The 19,861-nt window shown below is 41.8% G+C and overlaps 1 protein-coding gene across 2 annotated transcripts; it reads left to right on the top strand.

The window, feature by feature from the left end:
• Window positions 1–6,497: 6,497 nt before the first annotated feature.
• On the top strand, window positions 6,498–19,287 carry LOC139766288 (trypsin-1-like). Of its 2 annotated transcripts, XM_071694738.1 has the most exons (10): window positions 6,498–6,644; window positions 9,279–9,468; window positions 10,283–10,441; window positions 10,653–10,741; window positions 13,172–13,208; window positions 13,350–13,449; window positions 14,865–14,972; window positions 16,605–16,759; window positions 17,337–17,512; window positions 18,203–19,287. In XM_071694738.1, the coding sequence occupies exons 2-10, from the start codon at window positions 9,381–9,383 to the stop codon at window positions 18,365–18,367; spliced, it is 1,077 nt and encodes a 358-aa protein (XP_071550839.1). In that variant the 5' UTR covers window positions 6,498–6,644; window positions 9,279–9,380; the 3' UTR covers window positions 18,368–19,287. The 2 variants fall into 2 exon arrangements, with proteins under 2 accessions (XP_071550839.1, XP_071550838.1); XM_071694737.1 differs by lacking the exon at window positions 6,498–6,644 and having other exon boundaries at window positions 9,264–9,468.
• The last annotated feature ends 574 nt before the right edge of the window (window positions 19,288–19,861 follow it).

Genomic DNA, 19,861 nt, shown 5'->3' with positions numbered 1-19,861 from the left:
TTATCACTATTTATCACTATGTTTCGTTATATCTCTCAGTAAAAACTATCGTCACTCACAGTCGTCACACTTCCATGCACTGATCAACAAATTCATTATTATTTGGCAATGATATACTGCTATTTTTCACTATATTGTTCACTAATCACTGATCTACACGACTATGTTAACTACGTTCACATACATAAAGATAATCACTTGATTTTTCGTACCAGAAAAATGTCATTTTGTCTCACCGGAAGCACGTCTGATCATTTCAAAGTTTGGTTAAAATCACTTGTATAATCATTTTCCCGCAATATAACAACACACTGATATTACAGGACATTTTAACACTCGCGGCGGAGGCACTTCACCGAAATTCGCGTTAACATTTGCTATATTTAACATCACTAAATAACACAAACAATGTCTATAGTTTTAAGTCCATCTCATCTCCAGCAACGGCTGGGCAGGACTGATCATGTCATCGTCCAACATCCGGGTCTTGGCCCAGGTGGGCGGAGCCAAAAATCAAATCAAAATAGTTTGAAATGCAAAATACAAATCCCATTGGCTGATGCCGCTGGCCAGTAAATCAAACAAAAATGTATTTCTTATCGTTACTACAAGATTTAAATTTGTGAGACTTATGAGTATAGGGCAATATATAATTTGCTAAGGTTACGTTATATGGCTGTGTATCAAGATATATATAGCTCTAAATCAACATATATATAGCTCTATATCAACATATATAGATCAACATAAATAGGCTGTAGGCGGAGCAAACACTTGATGCCAAATCTAGATAGACGTTGTCACGTCTAAAAAAAAAAAAATGCCACATACATCTATGGCATGACATGACACGCCGGTGTGGAGTGTCACGTTTGCCCGTGTCAGGTGTCATGTCATACCGCGTCGGTACATACATACATACACACCTTCCCCGCCACACACTCACCTACGTACACACAGAACTCACCAACTATGACGGTTGACTGTATAAGGTGAGGAGCCGGGCACCGTGACATACACCCCACTTCAGTATGCTCCAGCAATGGGAATTTCGGCTTAAACAACTGATCTAGGTGTAATAGCGAAACACTTGTAAACAATGCTATCTAGAGCCCCGTACGAAGCGTTCAACTCAATTTGGTGGATATCACATTCGTAGAAATAATGTGTAGTTTTAGCTGGGCTGAGACCCTTGTATATGTGTTCCAAGATCTTGTATTACTAGATAAAAAGCTCTTTTTTTTCTGAAGGAGTTGGTGAAGTTAGGATGTAAATAAACAATTTGTCATTATCAGCTTTTCCAGTTTTTTTTTCTGATGGTATGGTTAGGACATAGGCTACAGGTTATGAAGGGAATACTAGTGAGGTATGATTATAATCTGACATTAATCTGTCTCTCTGGTGTTCGCTAATCATCTCATTACTCAGGTTATCGACCAATAGACACTTGATCACCCATTAACTAGACTCGTTAGGAATATCATCTCCTACGACCAGTTTATACGTCTATAGGACGGGATTCCTACATGTATTTTAACAACATGGAAACGACCACAACCGCACTTAAGCACTCAAGTGTACGAAAACAACCAACACAATCAGAAAAAAAACTGGAAAAGCTGATAATGACAAATTGTTTATTTACATCCTAACTTCACCAACTCCTTCAGAAAAAAAAGAGCTTTTTATCTAGTAATACAAGATCTTGGAACACATATACAAGGGTCTCAGCCCAGCTAAAACTACACATTATTTCTACGAATGTGATATCCACCAAATTGAGTTGAACGCTTCGTACGGGGCTCTAGATAGCATTGTTTACAAGTGTTTCGCTATTACACCTAGATCAGTTGTTTAAGCCGAAATTCCCATTGCTGGAGCATACTGAAGTGGGGTGTATGGCACGGTGCCCAGCTCCTCACCTTATACAGTCAACCGTCATAGTTGGTGAGTTCTGTGTGTACGTAGGTGAGTGTGTGGCGGGGAAGGTGTGTATGTATGTATGTACCGACGCGGTATGACATGACACCTGACACGGGCAAACGTGACACTCCACACCGGCGTGTCATGTCATGTCATAGACGTATGTGGCATTTTTTTTTTTAGAATTGTGACACCGTCTATCTACATTTGGCAACAAGTGTTTGCTCCGCCTACAGCCTATTAATGTTGATCTATATATGTTGATTTAGAGCTATATATATGTTGATTTAGAGCTATATATATCTTGATACACAGCCATATAACGTAACCTTAGCAAATTATATATTGCCCTATACTCATAAGTCTCACAAATTTAAACCTTGTAGTAACGATAAGAAATACATTTTTGTTTGATTTACTGGCCAGCGGCATCAGCCAATGGGATTTGTATTTTGCATTTCAAACTATTTTGATTTGATTTTTGGCTCCGCCCACCTGGGCCAAGACCCGGATATTGGACGATGACATGATCAGTCCTGCCCAGCCGTTGCTGGAGATGAGATGGACTTAAAACTATAGACATTGTTTGTGTTATTTAGTGATGTTAAATATAGCAAATATTAACGCGAATTTCGGTGAAGTGCCTCCGCCGCGAGTGTTAAAATGTCCTGTAATATCAGTGTGTTGTTATATTGCGGGAAAATGATTATACAAGTGATTTTAACCAAACTTTGAAATGATCAGACGTGCTTCCGGTGAGACAAAATGACATTTTTCTGGTACGAAAAATCAAGTGATTATCTTTATGTATGTGAACGTAGTTAACATAGTCGTGTAGATCAGTGATTAGTGAACAATATAGTGAAAAATAGCAGTATATCATTGCCAAATAATAATGAATTTGTTGATCAGTGCGTGGAAGTGTGACGACTGTGAGTGACGATAGTTTTTACTGAGATATAACGAAACATTGCGATACATAGTGATAAGAAATGGCTTCAGAAATCATTTATAGAACATGATTATAGCCAAGTTGTAAAGTGATTAATTTCATTTGTAAAGTGATTACTATTTGACGTCGTAACTACGTGTGAGTGATGGCTTCCACCCACCCTTGCAGACGTGAAGGCTGGCGGAGGGTAAGTACCAGAATTATAATTATATCTTCTTGTTTGGCTATAATGTTTCCCTTGATTATTATAGTGAACATGTTTTAATGTTAATTAGCCACGATGTTTCCCCTGATTATGTGTGATGTGACAGCGGAAGGTTAAGTGATGTACTTACTGTGATGTGCCAGTGGAAGGTAAGTGACGTAATTACTGTTTATCAAGTAGTTTGGCAATGATGTTTAATGTGTTTATTGTTGATATGTCCAGTGTTGTTTAGCCATGATGTTCCACCTTGTTATAGTTAACAGGTCGGATATTGTCTAACAATTGTGTTTCACCGGATTATGGACTATATATGTTGGCGGAAGGTAAGACACAACTACTATTCATCCATCTATTTTGCCAAGTTGTTTCACCTGATCTTAGCTGATATGTTGGGTGTTGCTTGGCAATTAAGGTCATATCCTAATTTCACTTGTAGTAATGGACGTAAACTCATAGGCAAATGTTGTACTTCGAATGAAGGGAAATAGTTTTTCTTCAAGTGGATTGTTAACACACGAGATGGTTTACCAATTAGAACACTTGTAAGGAGTACCATAGATAGATACGTTTTTTAGTATATATCTGACAAATATGTCGCTTCATATTCACGACTGACATTATGTAAGAGTGAATTACTATGTAGAAAATGTAAATATTTTTCATTGAAAGGCTTGAATGTCTTACTGCTCTTATCACAATAATCCATAGATTTTTTTCCCCCTTCAACTATGACAAACAACCTCGCTACGATCGAATGGTATGTTGCTGTCTGAATGAATTTGTATGACGTTGATATGGCCATTTTTTTATTTTTTTTTTATTTTTGTGTTTCAACATCATAAGGTGACATGTCGAATGTTGTTTTGAGCATGATGTTTTACTTGTGAATCTTTCCTTGTTGCCATTAAGATGATAATCAATTCGAGTAATGAATATCATTTTATGTGAGCTAAGATTTTGAGAACAATGTCCCAGGCCAGTTTTTCGGTAATTTTATCTCTTTACCGGAATGGAGTTTTAAAGGTGGGTTTGATTTATTTATTACGATCTATTTTAGCTCTGTGTAGATTGCATTTAAGTAATATGTATAATTTAAAGACCTGAGATTTTACGTAACTGGTGTTCCCGGACGTGTCATTGCTGGAAAAAATTAGTTTTTAGCTGGAACAATATATGCCTATATAAGCTTCTCGATGCGTATGTTCTGTTTTTCCCAAATACTTTGGAATTAAAGTGCCATATCTGTCAGTTCCATTTTTTTTCAGCTTATACTTTAAATCTCTTCAGGGTAGCTGTTAAATTTGGCATAGTGACATCAATATGCATTCAAACTACGCTTTACAAGTGGCATTTAGCTTTCTTATGCTTATGACTTTAGTTATCCCTCTTTACACATTCGTTGTCTGTAAAGTGAAATTGTTACATGTTCTCTTTTTAGCAGGAACTACTGCAAAGTATATATTTTTTCCCACAGGTCTAAGTAACCCTTTCAAACTCACTTCTCAAGGTGGAATGGGGATGTGATGTATTGTGAAAGGAGGAGAGGAAGACCATATGGGGACTGAGTATCCAGGGTATAAATATCTCTCTATTCTTCATTTTGCTATTGAAAGAATCCTCTAATCTTGTGTGTGTGGAATTTTGCTTGAAAATTATTCATTTACAGATTGATTATCTCTGGTTTGAGAAAGGCTTTTGTCTCAAGTGTTTATAAAGAAAATACCCTATTGAATTTATCTGATGTTCATGACTACAATTTATATGACAGCATTCAAACTTATGAGATTTAACTTATATATACTCATGTTATTCACATGTGAAGATTCGCCTTTAATAAGATTGCTATTACAATATACTATCTGTAAATCATTTTTTGAAATCACACAGGTTTCTATGACGTATTGAAGCCAAAAAGTAATAAGAATCCTCAGATTCTTAACCTAAGTCTTGTAAATGAAAGGATGTTTATATCCGAACACACTTATATATATAGGATAGTATAATGTTATGAATGTTTGTGGTGGATAGTGACTCCTAACACAGCGTTACCATAATAGGTGTTCTAGTAACGCATTACACCGACGTTACCAAGTGTTCTCATTGTTCTTACTGTTCTCGGCATTTTTAGAGCAGTTTTATGTCCATAGTTTGAGAAATTGGTAATACAACAATTACTGGTAATCAATTATTGTGTCTCCATCTGTTACTCTCTTTATATAACTGACACGCTCAGTAACTTGGACTTTCAGTCTTTGGTGTGTGTGGATGTGAGGGATTTACGTGTGGTCTCGAAGGTTAAGGACTGTGGTATCTAGCCAGAGAACCACCGGTGTCCGGAGGCACACCAGGGTTTCAGTTGTCAGACCAGGGTGTCGAGTGGCAGACCAGGGAGTCAGGTGGCAGACCATTGTGCCAGGTGTCGGATGAAGGTGTCAGGTGGCAGACCATTTTGCCAGGTGTCGGATGAAGGTGTCAGGTGGCAGACCATTGTGCCAGGTGTCGGATCATGGTGTCAGGTGGCAGACCATTGTGCCAGATGTCGGATGAAGGTGTCAGGTGGCAGACGTCTCCGTCCTGCACTGAGGGGGTCGAGTTTGGGTGCCACTCCTGCCAACAATCATCATTTTCTCTCCATATCTGATTCTTCACAGTTCGTGACTTGAATGCGACAAGAGAAATGAATTACGATTCTGGGTAATCCAACGAACACGGAATATATATATATATATATATATATATATATATATATATATATATTGGAAAGGATCACAATTTTGCGCGTGATCAAGATATTCCTATGAGTCCACGGGGAAAATGAAACACGAAAAGTTCCCAAGTGCACTTTTGTGTAATAATCACATCATGTATGGGCGAGGGAGATGTTCGTCACAAGATATCAAAACTCGAGTGGTCATTGTCTCCTTGTTTGTATGGTGATCTCTCCCCACCTCCCCATCTGCCTTGGACTCTCTCCTAAGACGATCTTCAGGACATGATCAACTTCTTACGTTAAGATGACTCAGAGATACAGGAGTGTTTAGATAAACACCGACTTGGTAAATAAATGTCTTTAAAAAGTATATTTCTCGTATTTCCCAAGCCCTCAAGGTTCCAGGAAGCCGCATGAGTGTGAGGATGTACGCAACAAATTTCTCAACAGTGGATGTGAGAGACAGGTCCAGGTACTCTCTTCGTCTTTCATGGTCATTTCCCTCCTCATGTGATATTCCTCAGCAACAGATCTTAATCATGCATACTCTCCTCTTCCCCTTTCTTCTTCTCCTCCTCCTCCTCCTAATCCTAATCCTCCTTGATGGACACTCAGAACCAAACCCCTTAAAATCAAACATCGGTATCAGTTAAGTGTTCCTTACTGTTTACCTAGGCAACCCAAGCGGGAAAAGTCCCTGACGTATCACTCGCCGGGGGCGAGCGATGGTGTCAGGAAGGTGGTGTGTGGTGGAGAAGTGGTGGCGAGGCAGCACATCAGTCGTGGTGCTGACGGTAGCGACAGAGGACGTGCTTCTGTGATTTCCTCCAACCAACACACCAACAGAAAACCCTGTGAGTAGGTATTGCTGTATTGTGTATATATATATATATATATATATATATATATATATATATATATATATATATATATCGCTACCTCGCAAACGCGGGAGACAAAGCAAAATATATATATATATATATATATATATATATATATATATATATATATATATATATATATATATATATATATATTGTACATTCTATTCGTTCTTATACATAAAATATGTATAGTGTCAGTGTGTGTGTAGGTGTCTGTGTATACGTGTCCGAATGAGGTTTGTGTATGACTGTATAAAGGTATGAGTGTTGGTGAGCGAGTATGTGTATATGTATAGGTTTGCCCTTGGCATTTGATACACGTTGCAAAAGAAAACTTGATGACTGAAGTTGAAAGTTTATCAATGAGAAGCCAAAGATACACACTCAATTTTGTAGACATATCGAGAGGTGTTGAGAGAGATCTTAACAAGCACATTGTCTAAGTGATTTTCCAGACACTATTAGTATTGTAAGAGATAACGGGAACCATCGTTTAAGGCGGAGTTATGGCCATGGTAATTCGACCGGAAAGACACTGGTGTCTCTTATTTCTACCCAGCGAGGAATGGGTTAAGAGACTGACAACAATGAGGTATGAACTCAGTGATATTTCTGATGTGGTTGAACTGCCTGTATGGAGAGAGGCAGTGTGTGTGTGCGTGTGTTTGTGTGTGTGTGTATATGTGTGTGTGTGTGTGTATGTATGTATGTGTGTATGTTTGTGTGTATGTGTGTGTGCATGTGTGTATTTGTGTGTGTGTGAGTGTGTGTAGATATATAAAGAAAATTTGATGAGAAACTTCGACTTTAAGTAAGCAAGAAAACCCTACCAGTCACTATCTTGATCCACTACGAACCACACCTCCTTTGGAGGGAGGGATGGTGGGGGGGGGGTCGTATCCCCTCCTCAGACACCTCTGAGGGGGGGGGGACCACCACCTTACCCCCCCCCCCCCCCCCCCCCGTCCAGGAAACAGAGGTCGTCCCCTTTAACCCCCCATCCTCCCTCCCAAAGCCGTCATTCACACCACTCTAGGAAAACTTCTGACGCGGAGCCACGCCGTAACAGGACGTCATGGCTGACTGCTGGAGGAGGAATGGGAATTCCAACAACATTAAGAAAAGGCCAATCCGCGTCCTCCTCAAAATGTTTGCTCGTACAGAGGAGACTACTAACTCTTCTGAAAAGTGAATTATGTTGTCTCACAAGCGCTTGATTGCCTGCATCCTATCGACAGGATATCTTAAAAGCCGTCTCATGTCAGGTATGTGAAAGTGTGTGTGTGTGTGTGTCTGGAATATATGTATCGTAAGACTAAGGACGTATCGTGATTCTTGAAGCCTACGTGTTCACCTTGATGAGTAAGAGGGTTGTTAACACGGGAAGTGTCAACGCTGGAGTTAATAACGTCCCATCAAACACCCACTATAACTTTGTTTGTTTTTTGTACGGTAGAGAAGTTGTTGTTAGCAAAGTTTTGAAGTTGTTGTGGGTCAGGTCAGAGAAATGGTTGTTGGTAAGGGTTTATGACATTTTGAAGGGCCTAGCATACTCCACACACACACACACACACACACACACACACCTGGCACAGACGTGTGTGTGTTCGTGTATATATATATATATATATATATATATATATATATATATATATATATATATATATATATATATATACACACACACACACACACACACAGAGCAACATATTATGGGAGCAGTAAGTTTCAGAAGTGGTAGAGGATGTGTGGACCAGATATTTGCTTTAAAGAATGTGTGTGAGAAATACTTAGAAACACTGTAGAAATTGGTAATGAGTTTGGAAGAGTTTGTAAATGGAGAAAGTTAAGAGTGAATGTGAATAAAAGCAAGACTGATGAGGTCTAGCAGAGTTGAGGGACAGGTTAGTTGGGATGTGTTTGGAGAAGAATTGGAAGCGAAAGTGATCACCATGGAGTGGGTGAGGGGGCGAAGGTTCTGGGAGCGCTGAAGAGTGAGTGAAATGAGAATGTTATCTGGGAGGGCAAAAATTGGCTTGTTTGAAGGAATGATAATCTAAGCTATATCATGTGGATGCCAGGCATGGGCTATAGATAAGACAGTTTAGAGGAGGGTGGATGTGTTGGAAATAAAATGCTTGAGGACAATATGTGGTGTGAGGTGGTCTGATCGAGTAAGTAATGAAAGGGTAAGAGACATGTGTGGTCAAAGAAAGAGTGTGGATGAGAGAGCAGAAGAGGGTGTATGAAATGGTTTGGTCACATGGAGAGAATGAGTGAGGAAAGATTGACAAAGAGGATATGTGTTGGCCCCATTTAGGGTCTCCTGCAGCTCTAATACTGCGCTACATTCATTCGCAGAGACAGGGAGGACTCTTTTGAAGTCACTCTTTACCATCAATTAACTCCAAACAGAAGGAGTCAGTGTGGTAACATACATACATGAATATGTAAACAAACGCAAGCACACTCATACTACATATACGCACAACACCATACACAAATACCTGACTACATGCTTAATTAAATAGGTTAACACAGAACCTACTTCTGCAATGAATATCTCAATGAACTCAGTGTTGACTTCCCCCCCTCACCACCCAGAAGTCAACAACAACATCAGACGAAATTGGAACGTCTCGCACAAAGTAGCCACTGACGTCATCCAGCTAGATCACGTGAGATCCGGGTCCTCGTCCTTCCTTCATGATGTCAGGGGTTCGAGGTGTGTCGTGGGCAGCGGTGGCGGTCATGGCCCTCGTCTGCTACTGCACAACCACACACGCCCAGACCAGTGAGTGTCTCCCGCCTCATCTTGTATTTCTCTGGGAGTATTGCTATGTCTGATGTAATGCCTTTATTCCAGTGGATGTCATGAATATCAGTTAATATTAATTGTGTTCGGTGAAAATGGATCAATCATCTCACACACACACACACACACACACACACACACACACACACACACACACACCGGGAACCACTCACTCTTCTCCATTCCGACTCGCACGTACGTTTTCATTTTCCCAGTAAAACCTCCTTACTGCATGCAGTAACCTCTTCCTTACCCAGTATATCCATAGCTCCTTCCATGTCAGGCATCTCTGACAGTCCAGTCATACAATTCCTCCTGATCCATAAATGCCACATACAAGCCAGCCCCTCTCTCCAATTAGCAATCACATATATTCTATAAAACTTTATACCTGGTCAGTACACCTTATACCTCTCCAGAGATAATACTGCTCCTCTCCAGTCAACTGCTCTGCTAACTACACCACCCTCTCAATTGCCACTCTCTCAAACACCCAACCAGGTACACTTAACGGACCTGTAACTGTCATTCGAACATTTATATTTGTTTCCCTTGCTTTTATACAAAGGTACAGTACATGCATTCAGCCAGTATCGTGGTACCTCACCTCACAGCCCATCTAACCAGCCAACAACACCGTTACCTTCTGTCAAATCCACATCCCATCATAAACTAATTCACATGCATAGTTAAGCGCTGCTGCCATATATACATACGTACATGTTTACTTTCACCACTTCTTTCACACGTGTGTCATTTTCTCTTTCCTTATGTATACATGTATATTCCTAAGCTGAGGAAGCCCCGCCGTGTGAGGACAGTAACCCGCAGTGCCAGCAGTTGGCTCAGCAGGGGGAGTGTGAGAGCAATCAGCAAGAGATGTTCATCAACTGCCCGGTCTCCTGCAACGCCTGTGACTACCCATGGCCTACCATCGCCGACCCTGACTTCGGTGAGCCATTTTCTGTTTGATCCTTTCGGCCGTAGCTTGTGTGTGTGTGACTCAATATATTGTCAAAACAATGTCCTAATCATCGTGGCGGAGGATCTGAAAGGTATTCACCCACTACCACTAAAGTACCTGCTGAGTGTTGGTGTAGTAGAGGGAGTGTGTCACTTACGTAGCAAGAGTCTGTAACACAATGTTCGTGTCTTCCTGCCAGACTGTGGTCGACCGTACGCCTCCAACGGCGTGCCCCGCAGCAGGAGGAACACCCGGGAGGCCAATCCCGACCCCGCACCAGGACCTCAGGTGAGCCAAGCGATGGTAAATGTTATTCAGGACTCGAAACCCAGGATCTTTGCATGGCAGTCGGGAGCGCTAACCGCTCGGCTATGGTCGCCACGGCTATGCAAAGGTCGTGGGTTCGAGTCCTGGGTGGTGGAGGGTATTGTGTGTTCTATGAAAGTACACGTTCGTATGTACTATGTTCGTATATATATATATATATATATATATATATATATATATATATATATATATATATATATATATATATATATACATAAAAGGGTCAAAGGCCCAGTCCTTTGTTCAAAAGGAAAAAGGGTCATGAGACAGGTATGTGAACATGTCAGGTCGCTATCGCCCATAGCCATCAGTACTGTCCATTAAACCAGGTAGTGGGCAGAGGTAGGCTTATCTGCCAGACGTGGAAATACAATTAGCGTCTCAAGGAACAAAGAACAGTCTACGATACGTGGCCGTCCTGTCTACTGAAGCAGTGAGTGGAATTGGTCACATGACTGGCTCGCTAGTTTTTAGCTAAGAACCGCTTCAGTCGATCATTAAATGTGATATATATATATATATGCTGTTATGTTGACCACAGATTCACAGGCGTTACCCGGACTTCCCAAACTACCTACCTGAGGTGTGTATAACACACCTCATAGTAGGTAGGTAATTTATCTCGTGTGTGGGGTGGGGGGGGGGGGGGAATACCCAGATTGCCTTTTGGCATGGAAATCCCCTGAGATTCCCCGGAGTTACCACCCCCAGACAATGGTTTGGAGGCTGGGGGTGGTGTGGGTTAGGAGTGACGAGGGGGTGGTGGGGTAGACGATTGTACGTACCACCTCGTCTCTAGTCTCTCTCCCGAATTTCTGTGATATATGAACGGTAAATAAATAATACGATCTATATACATTTGGGGTGAAAATCGATATTCTATGAGAGAAATTCAAGGTTTGTTTACGTTTTCGCGTCGGCGTTACAAAACGAAGAACAACGGAGTTTATTGACATGAATTCCCCCGCCTCCACGCGCATACTACACTAACACGATGTTGCCGGAGTTATGTCCGGGTCACGCCTTCGACTCTCCTGACCTGAAAATTCATATATTGTACCTGTATCTTCGCAGTCGCTTAGCCGTATACAAGTGATTCTAATGCACCATCAGAAAATTAAACATAAATACAACCCGACATTTACAGGGCAAGAACGAGTTTTTATGGCTATCTTTTTCTTTTTTCTTGAGCGGATTTCAAGATACGATTCGTTCACTGAGTCAGCAGATACCACCAATCTATAAATTTTAACCACTGGTTCACAGTTACCATCGCATGAATTCCCACCACTGGCTCAGCGTCTTCCACACACGTCAGGCAGGTCGAAGGCATGGGTTTGTGGACTCCACACATTTGTTAACTACTTCTGCTGTATGCAGATGACCATGAACCTAAATTAGGTCTTCTGGTGTGTATGATGTCTTATACAGTGGCGCTCAAAGCACTCGAAAGTAAGTATATATGTATATAGGGACTGGGCACCCGTTGAAGACGACGCCTGAAATGTGTGTGTGTGTGTGTGTATACCGAACACCCTCACCTGCACAGACTTCGAATCGCCTAAGGGTTCTTTACGACACCTTGGAAAACGATGGTTTAACCCTGGGACGATACAGCATTTTGTGACGATCTCTCGCAAGTGGTGAATGACGACGAGTAGTAAATATGGTTGTGGTTTGAAGAACAAAACAGGGAAGCTTTGCTAATTAGGTCATGTCAACAACCCTCCTCATCAACACGTTAATATATAAAGTTACGAGTTCGAGAGCATCCGGGGGTCAGATTGGACCGTGGCACAAAATGACCATTGTAGTCTTAATCTTCTCGATGGAAATTTCACAAAACCAGTTGTATTACAACTTCTCATAAGGTTAACATAAAATGTCTTTGGTTTACAAATGGCACTTTCAACACTAGACGGGTCATACAGCTTTCTAAACCCCTAAGAAGGGCACCTGGGGTCCATGTGGGCCGCAACGAATTTGACGGTTGTAAGTCTGTTTACGTCATAATTAAAAAATCATGAAAACTTTTAATATTCATAAAAGTTTCGTAACGTGATCCTTCCCTCTGCTTCGAAAACACTTTAATGTCATCTTCCTTCAAGATTCCTACTATTTGACAGTCACGTGATATAAATCTAAAATCATCACGTAAGGAAAAACAAAGTCGATGGGGCTTCGAGGAAAACCAGGAGAGCTATAGAGAATGAGTTAAGGAAAAAAAAGATAAACAGATTTTGTGTTTGTTTCTTGGGGTGTTTGCCCTTGAGGAGAGCGGAGACTCATGGTTGCCTGACGTTCCCTTGGTCCCGCTACCTCATCAGCATGCAGACGCGTACACTCAGCCTACACACTAACGCCTTTTTTTTTTTCTTTCTTTTCTTCCAGGCCGAGACACAAGGAGCTACTACCAGCGGACAACAAGGTACTGTGTTCCTTTCTCAGTCTTTGTGATGACCTTTTCATGTAGGAATATATCTCTCTCCTCTACCTACCACTGTTATAATGTGACGTCCAACAACACTACTGGCTAATCTTTATCGGGATCTTCTTCCCCCTCCTGCAGGACCACAGCGTCAGCTGAGCGTCCACGACACCTTCTGCGGAGCGACGCCCATCTCCGACCGCTTCCTCCTCACCTCCGCCTACTGCGCCCTCAAAAAACCGTACGTCTATAAGCTTGGTCTTGCCATACTGATATATTCCTTAGGGTAAAGGCAACACTTTACACACGCACACACATACACACACACACACACATATATATTATATATATGGCTTCGGTCACAATTACTCCACACACACACACAACACGCGAACCTTACACACCATGTCTCATCAAAGCATTCGACACTGTCTCCTGACATACTCTCCAGCACAAGATACTTGACACCTTCCTTCATAAAGCTAGAGAGAAAAAGACATTGTTAGCCAGCTTCATTGTTCGCTCTCAAGCTTTCACTTCCCCAAAATCCAAAGGCTCTACAGAGGAGTTCTCCAGGAAGCACTTCTTTCTCCAACCCTCTTCACTCGCTCCTACATATCCTGCCATCACCTGCAGACTGCAAGGTGAAAGTCCTTTCATGTGCAAATGATCACACACTCATATCACAGCACAATGACAACACTCAAGCAACAACAGACATGGAACATTGAATTATGGATTGACAGCGTTGGCTAACTCAAAAACAATATATATATATATCTTACAAAAATCCGCCGTCATTTCTTAACCGACGAGAATCATGATTTCCAAGCTTTACAGACATCCAACATTTACACAACGAAACAGAAATAATTCCAGTGCAATAGAAGCCACCCCCACCCCACCCTTCCTAGTTCAAACCATTTCATAACCAACTACCAACCTCAGATATCAATAACAAGCTTACTCCTACTTCAGTCTTCAGTAACCTATACTTAAAGATCCCTTCTTCGCAGACAAGCGCTAAACAACCGACCTTTCAAACCAAGTCATAGGCTTTACTCCATCACACACACACACACCCATCTGAATCTGCATCCCCCAGTCATGAACGAGTTATGCTTTCTCGTCTGCGTTCTAGACTTCATCTTAGTCTGCAACATTACAAACACCAATTCAACATATCACAAGACCCTTCATAACTAAGATAGGCATGAAGGATAAGATAATGTATAGTATGTATATAGGCATGAAGGATAAGATAATGTATAGTATGTATAGTGTGTTTGTTCAATGTCATATTTGTATGTATATAACGCTAAAATAATGATTTCCTTCAGGGGATATCTTAATGAGAAGCATCACACGTATTTCCTTGAAGTTCACAGAGAATCTTTAAGACACTTCACGAATTTCTTAGCGAATTTCATTTGAATTTTGTCTCTGGTGAACCTACATCAATAATTACTCCCTGAATGGTGGAAACGCATCGAGAGTCTTGCTTCAAACACTCCTTCCCCCTAATAAACGTTTGGCATCCATAAATAGATCCAACACACTTTAATATTCTGTATATATATAACCCGAAGAGATAGGAGAGTGCGTGTAAACACACCTGATGCACATACTAACTAACTGACTCCCTCTACCCAACAGGATATACTCCGTGAGGCTCGGGGAGCTGGACTTCTCCAGGGAGAACGAAGCAAACTCCCGCCCTGTGGACTACGCTATTGAGCAGATCATCGTCCATCCCGACTTCGAGTGAGTCTTTGTGTGTGTGTGTGTGTGTGTGAGAGAGAGAGAGAGAGATAGAGTAATCTATATGCCTGCGGGGAGGGAAATTAAGACTTGAAATACCATATATTAATCTCTTCCATTGTAAGATGCTTTTATACATTGGCGTTCTTTAAGATCATTGCTTCCTCCCTTGGTGTTTTCCATTCACGTACCGTTGAAGAATTTCTTAATGTCACCCCTCCTACGGTTTTCTTGCGTCGTTTTCCGTTGTCTCTTCAGGGTTCCCCACTGTTTCCCAGATGTACTCATAGTAATGACCTCGACCCAACGACTGAGGAATTCTAATAGTGCAATAACGTTTCTCCTCTTCCATGTTTCTCTTAACATGGGAAAGGTTGTTGGTGTTGTCCTTTCCATCCCCTGACCTCATTTCATTCTGTCCCATCATCTTTACGTTGGCGTGGCTACTATTTGAGCAAGGCTGAAGACTGCCTTTAGTCTCCCCTTAAGTAGTTCCAGTCCGGAAGACTCAAAAACGTCTCATCATCACCAAACATGTTCAGCCAAGATTCGAGTTCTGGTAAGTCTTTTGTGTAGACCATGAACAGAAGCTGCCACTAACATGAGCCATGTTCTCGTAAACACATTCAATAGACTTTCTATTTATTACATCCCCATGTTTCAAATCCGGTCTTACGTACAGATATGCTACCAGTTAGTACTATGGTGTGTACATGGTTAAAACAAATAGCAGGAAACCTAGGGTACATAACGAGGTTATCTATAAAGATGTTCTAAGTGGTATACATAGGACAGCAGAGCTTCCTGTCTTACTGTTTTAATAACTTTTGGGTTTACTCGTTGTACTGACGGTCATGTGTCTCATCCACTGCTGGTCCAGTCCATCAGCATCTCTTGTACTTCCACCCATTCATTACCATAAGGTGTTTGGAGCCTGATTGTTTACCATCATTGCTAACCACCTTGTGCACGGCGATAAGACCCCTGAGCACGACGATACGACCCTTAAGCACGACGATACGACCCTTAAGCACGACGGTACACCCGTTGAGCACGACGGTACGACCCTTAAGCACGACAGTACGGCCCTTGAGCACGACAGTACGACCCTTAAGCACGACGGCACGACCCTTAAGCGCGACAGTACGGCCCTTGAGCACGACGGTACGATCCTTGAGCATGGCGGTACGACCCTACAGCACGACGGGACGACCCTTGAGCAAGACCCTAAGATCCTTTAGATATAAGGTCTTGACGTTTGAACCGATGCCTCTCTGTACATTCTATCCAAAGCCCTTGCTCAGCCCCTATGGCTCTCTACACCCCTGGCTTTATACATTACCTATCCTGGCTTCTTGTATCATATGCTCACACTCCTAACGAACATGTCCTCCTATTCAGCAGCCCTCACCACAGTGAAAGTCTTATCAGTCCACTAATTGTTCCACTCATCTTCCACTTCTGGTGCCGTGTTTTCTTTTTCAACCGTTTGTTTACTATGTTCATAGCCCTAACTACCTTACCCCCGTTGTCAGTGGGGACTGAATGTCTTGGGCTGACCTTCCCAACGACCAAAACCTTAATCCTCAGTCCTGAGACGTTGTCTTCATCACTTAATTTAATTTGTGTCCTCAGCCCGAGCTCCAAGACGAGGTACAACGACTTAGCGTTGCTCCAGACGGTTGAGAAGATAGAGTTCAACGATGTTGTGTTCCCCTACTGCCTGCCAGGCGTACGACCACAACCAAGCACTCCGGTCATCGGCGCTGGCTTTGGCTACGTAAATGCCAGTAAGTTTTCTGCAATCACCCTTACATTGCCCATTGTAATATGTTCAGGGAATTATTTTCTATTCTTATATAACTAATTTGCCTTCAGATCCACCTGTAAGCTCGTATGTCTTCTAAATCCTGTGACATAACTTTGCGAACTTTGGGAGACATTCTGGCCTCCGCCAGGGTGAAAAAGCTGTTTGACTTAGAATAATCGCCATTTGGAGTATATTAAGGAGAAGATGACCCCCCGCCCCCTTCCTCTACTTCTCCAGATGCCTGAAAATATTCAGAGCTTCTGGAGACGAAGAACAAACAAGAACCTAGAATTTTGGCCTTTTAATGTTTCATGGATTTCATGTTCCTCCTCTTCTGCCAATTGCTATACTTGAACAAGAAACTTTATGGGCATTTAAGGTCATCTGTATATCTGTTGTAGTCATGGATGAAGTTCACAACATCTAACCTAAGGTTATAATCATGTATGCGATGAATACCAAAGTTTGTTGTGCTTGCGGAGAGAGAAAACGAGATTGTTTAAGGTAAGAGTAGTTGGTTTCAAGAGACTTAAGAGTGTTGTTTTGCCATGTTACAGCGCACCAGTCGCCCATCCTGCAGGAGGCTGACTTGCTGGTGATGACGCCGGCCGAGTGTGAGACTCGTTACAACTCCGAACCCCTTCAGTGGGAGCGGCTGAGGCAGGACTACCCCGACCTGCTGCAAGGGAGCGACCTGATGTGTGCTGGATACCCCGGCAGGGGACCCTGTAAGGTAAATCTCCCATTCCTAGTCACAAGGACGCGATGTTAATACCTCGGCAGGGGGACGTTGTAAGGCAGGTGTTACTTATACAGTAGGCGGGGTTCTCATGCCCCTGACAAAAGTTAAATACGGGTGAAGTACAAAGTTTTCAAGCTTATGTTATCTCTCTCTTGGTCCTGACACTATAATAGTTATAAGCAAAGAATTAGTGAGTAAGAAGTGTCGAATCTTTACTAACATACTTCATGTTTATACTTACACTCTTCTAACAGTAGCACCCATGGTAGGGTGTGTGGTAGCAGCCCCAGCGCTCCCTGTGGACGACTAGAGAACTATGATTTATTTCGTTTAGAAAGAGAGTACATTAGTGCATCGTCTTTCACTGATATCATTTGCGTCCTCCGTAGCTAAAAACAGATACGGGCAATTATCTTTTAAGTCATCTCTGTTTTCTTACTAACTCCACACACACACACACTAAGCTCTATGTTTCTAATCTCTTTGATTACCACAAATATCCTTAGTAGAATCCAATGGTCTGTTCCTGTTCGAGTTCCTTTATGTTATAAGCTGGCCTACAATTCTCTTAGCCAAACAAAAGAGATTTGATAAACTAAAACACGTCTAAACAATTGAGGAACCTTGTCAATATTTTGAATCTTGTTTTGACTATTCTGACCGAAGTGTTTCCTCCGTCAGGGTGATGAAGGCGGCCCGCTGTACTCAGACATCGAGGGACACCGCTACCTGGTGGGGATCGCAAGCTTCACTGGCTCTTGCGACAACGGTGACGTGATGCCCGGCGTCTATATGAGCGTCGCAGATCACATTGACTTCATCGACAGCGTCCTCTACGGCATCTAGACCATAGAAAGAGAGACGCTTTCTGAAGAGTAGCTGAGCATGGACCATCTCTCTGACTTATGTCCTCTCCTGCATGCCAAGTGGTGTGGATAGTTTCAAATCCCTCTCGACTGCTTAGATTGCCGATCATGTCCACACCTTCCAGTGTCGAAGACTCCCTCGGCCAGTACTCACGAAGCCGTTTGGTTTGACTGACAAGGGGAAACAACCACGAGATAAGAGACGATAAGAAATAAGAAAGTGTGAGTGTTGGGGATTGCCTCAGCAACACACATACACACGAAGGAAAGAGACAGTTAGGGAATGTAAACCCAGGGATGAATGGAAGTGACAGGTATTAGTTAAGATGAGAAACACAGACGGAATCACGGTCTCAAAATGTTAATGAAGATGATCTCCAAGTCCCACTTGGCAGTAGGAATGTGAAGACCTAGGATAGACCAGCAGCTCAACACAGGGAGGAAAACCATGTCTCACTATCTTGTCTCTACTGTTCGCTGTCACCAACCGATGTAATGACTATGAGGAATTATAGTGTTTAGATAATGATGAATGAGAGGGTTTATTTAGCATTAGTTTATGTGATCTATGAAACTTAAAGAACTCCACAGAAGATGGATATATGCAAACGAAGAATGTCAGACTTAAACGATATTTTCTTCGTCTAGATCTAAGTATATGACTACAGTCAGAGCAATATAGACGTTCCTTCTCATTTGTCTGTATCAGGTGTGCAGGGAGATGTCTATGCAACAGTACACATTGTTTTAGAATTATAAAGAAGTATTGATTTAGATTTTATAGTGATGCATAACGTGTTTATATATATATATATATATATATATATATATATATATATATATATATATATATATATACACACATAAGGGTTTCATAAAACATATCAATTTTCAAGAAAACGTGGTTTTTTTTGTATTCCCCATCCAATCCTAACGTATACTGTTGATGTAGGTCTAATCTTGTTATATCTCTGTATATGTTGTTCAAGAATTAGTTGATCGGCTTTTATAATGGCGTCTACGAAACTTAGAAATTCTAGCGCCGACAGGAATTAGCTGAATTGTATCAATCACACGATCAATGCTCCCTCCCCTCCTGTATAATGCCAGGTTACTTGATGATGGCCAACACTACCACCTTCTTATCCCCGCGCTAAGGTTCACCTCAGTGGTATAACTTCAGGCGTCTGAGAGAGGGGCAGGCGGATGGTATGACACCACAGGCGAAGTTCCTGCTTGGCTGATGCATAACGAGACATGAGCTACAGGAAACAGTAGAGTTCTATGTATATCAACACCCCATTATATTTCAATCCAATCAGTTCAGAGCGTAAAAGTCACCTTGGCCGAAGTTGTGTGATCTTCAGTTAACGAAAGTAAGCGCAATAACTTCGAGGAACTTCTCGCTTCACAGTCGTCCATCACTTCCCTGCAACTGATTGTAGCGCAGCATTGGGACAACAGAAATCACAAG

Source organism: Panulirus ornatus, chromosome 57 (genome assembly GCF_036320965.1).
Source record: "Panulirus ornatus isolate Po-2019 chromosome 57, ASM3632096v1, whole genome shotgun sequence".
NCBI classification, from domain to species: domain Eukaryota; kingdom Metazoa; phylum Arthropoda; class Malacostraca; order Decapoda; family Palinuridae; genus Panulirus; species Panulirus ornatus.
The sequence above is the reverse complement of the archived record's forward strand: the minus strand, read 5'-3'. Positions and strand labels throughout refer to the sequence as shown.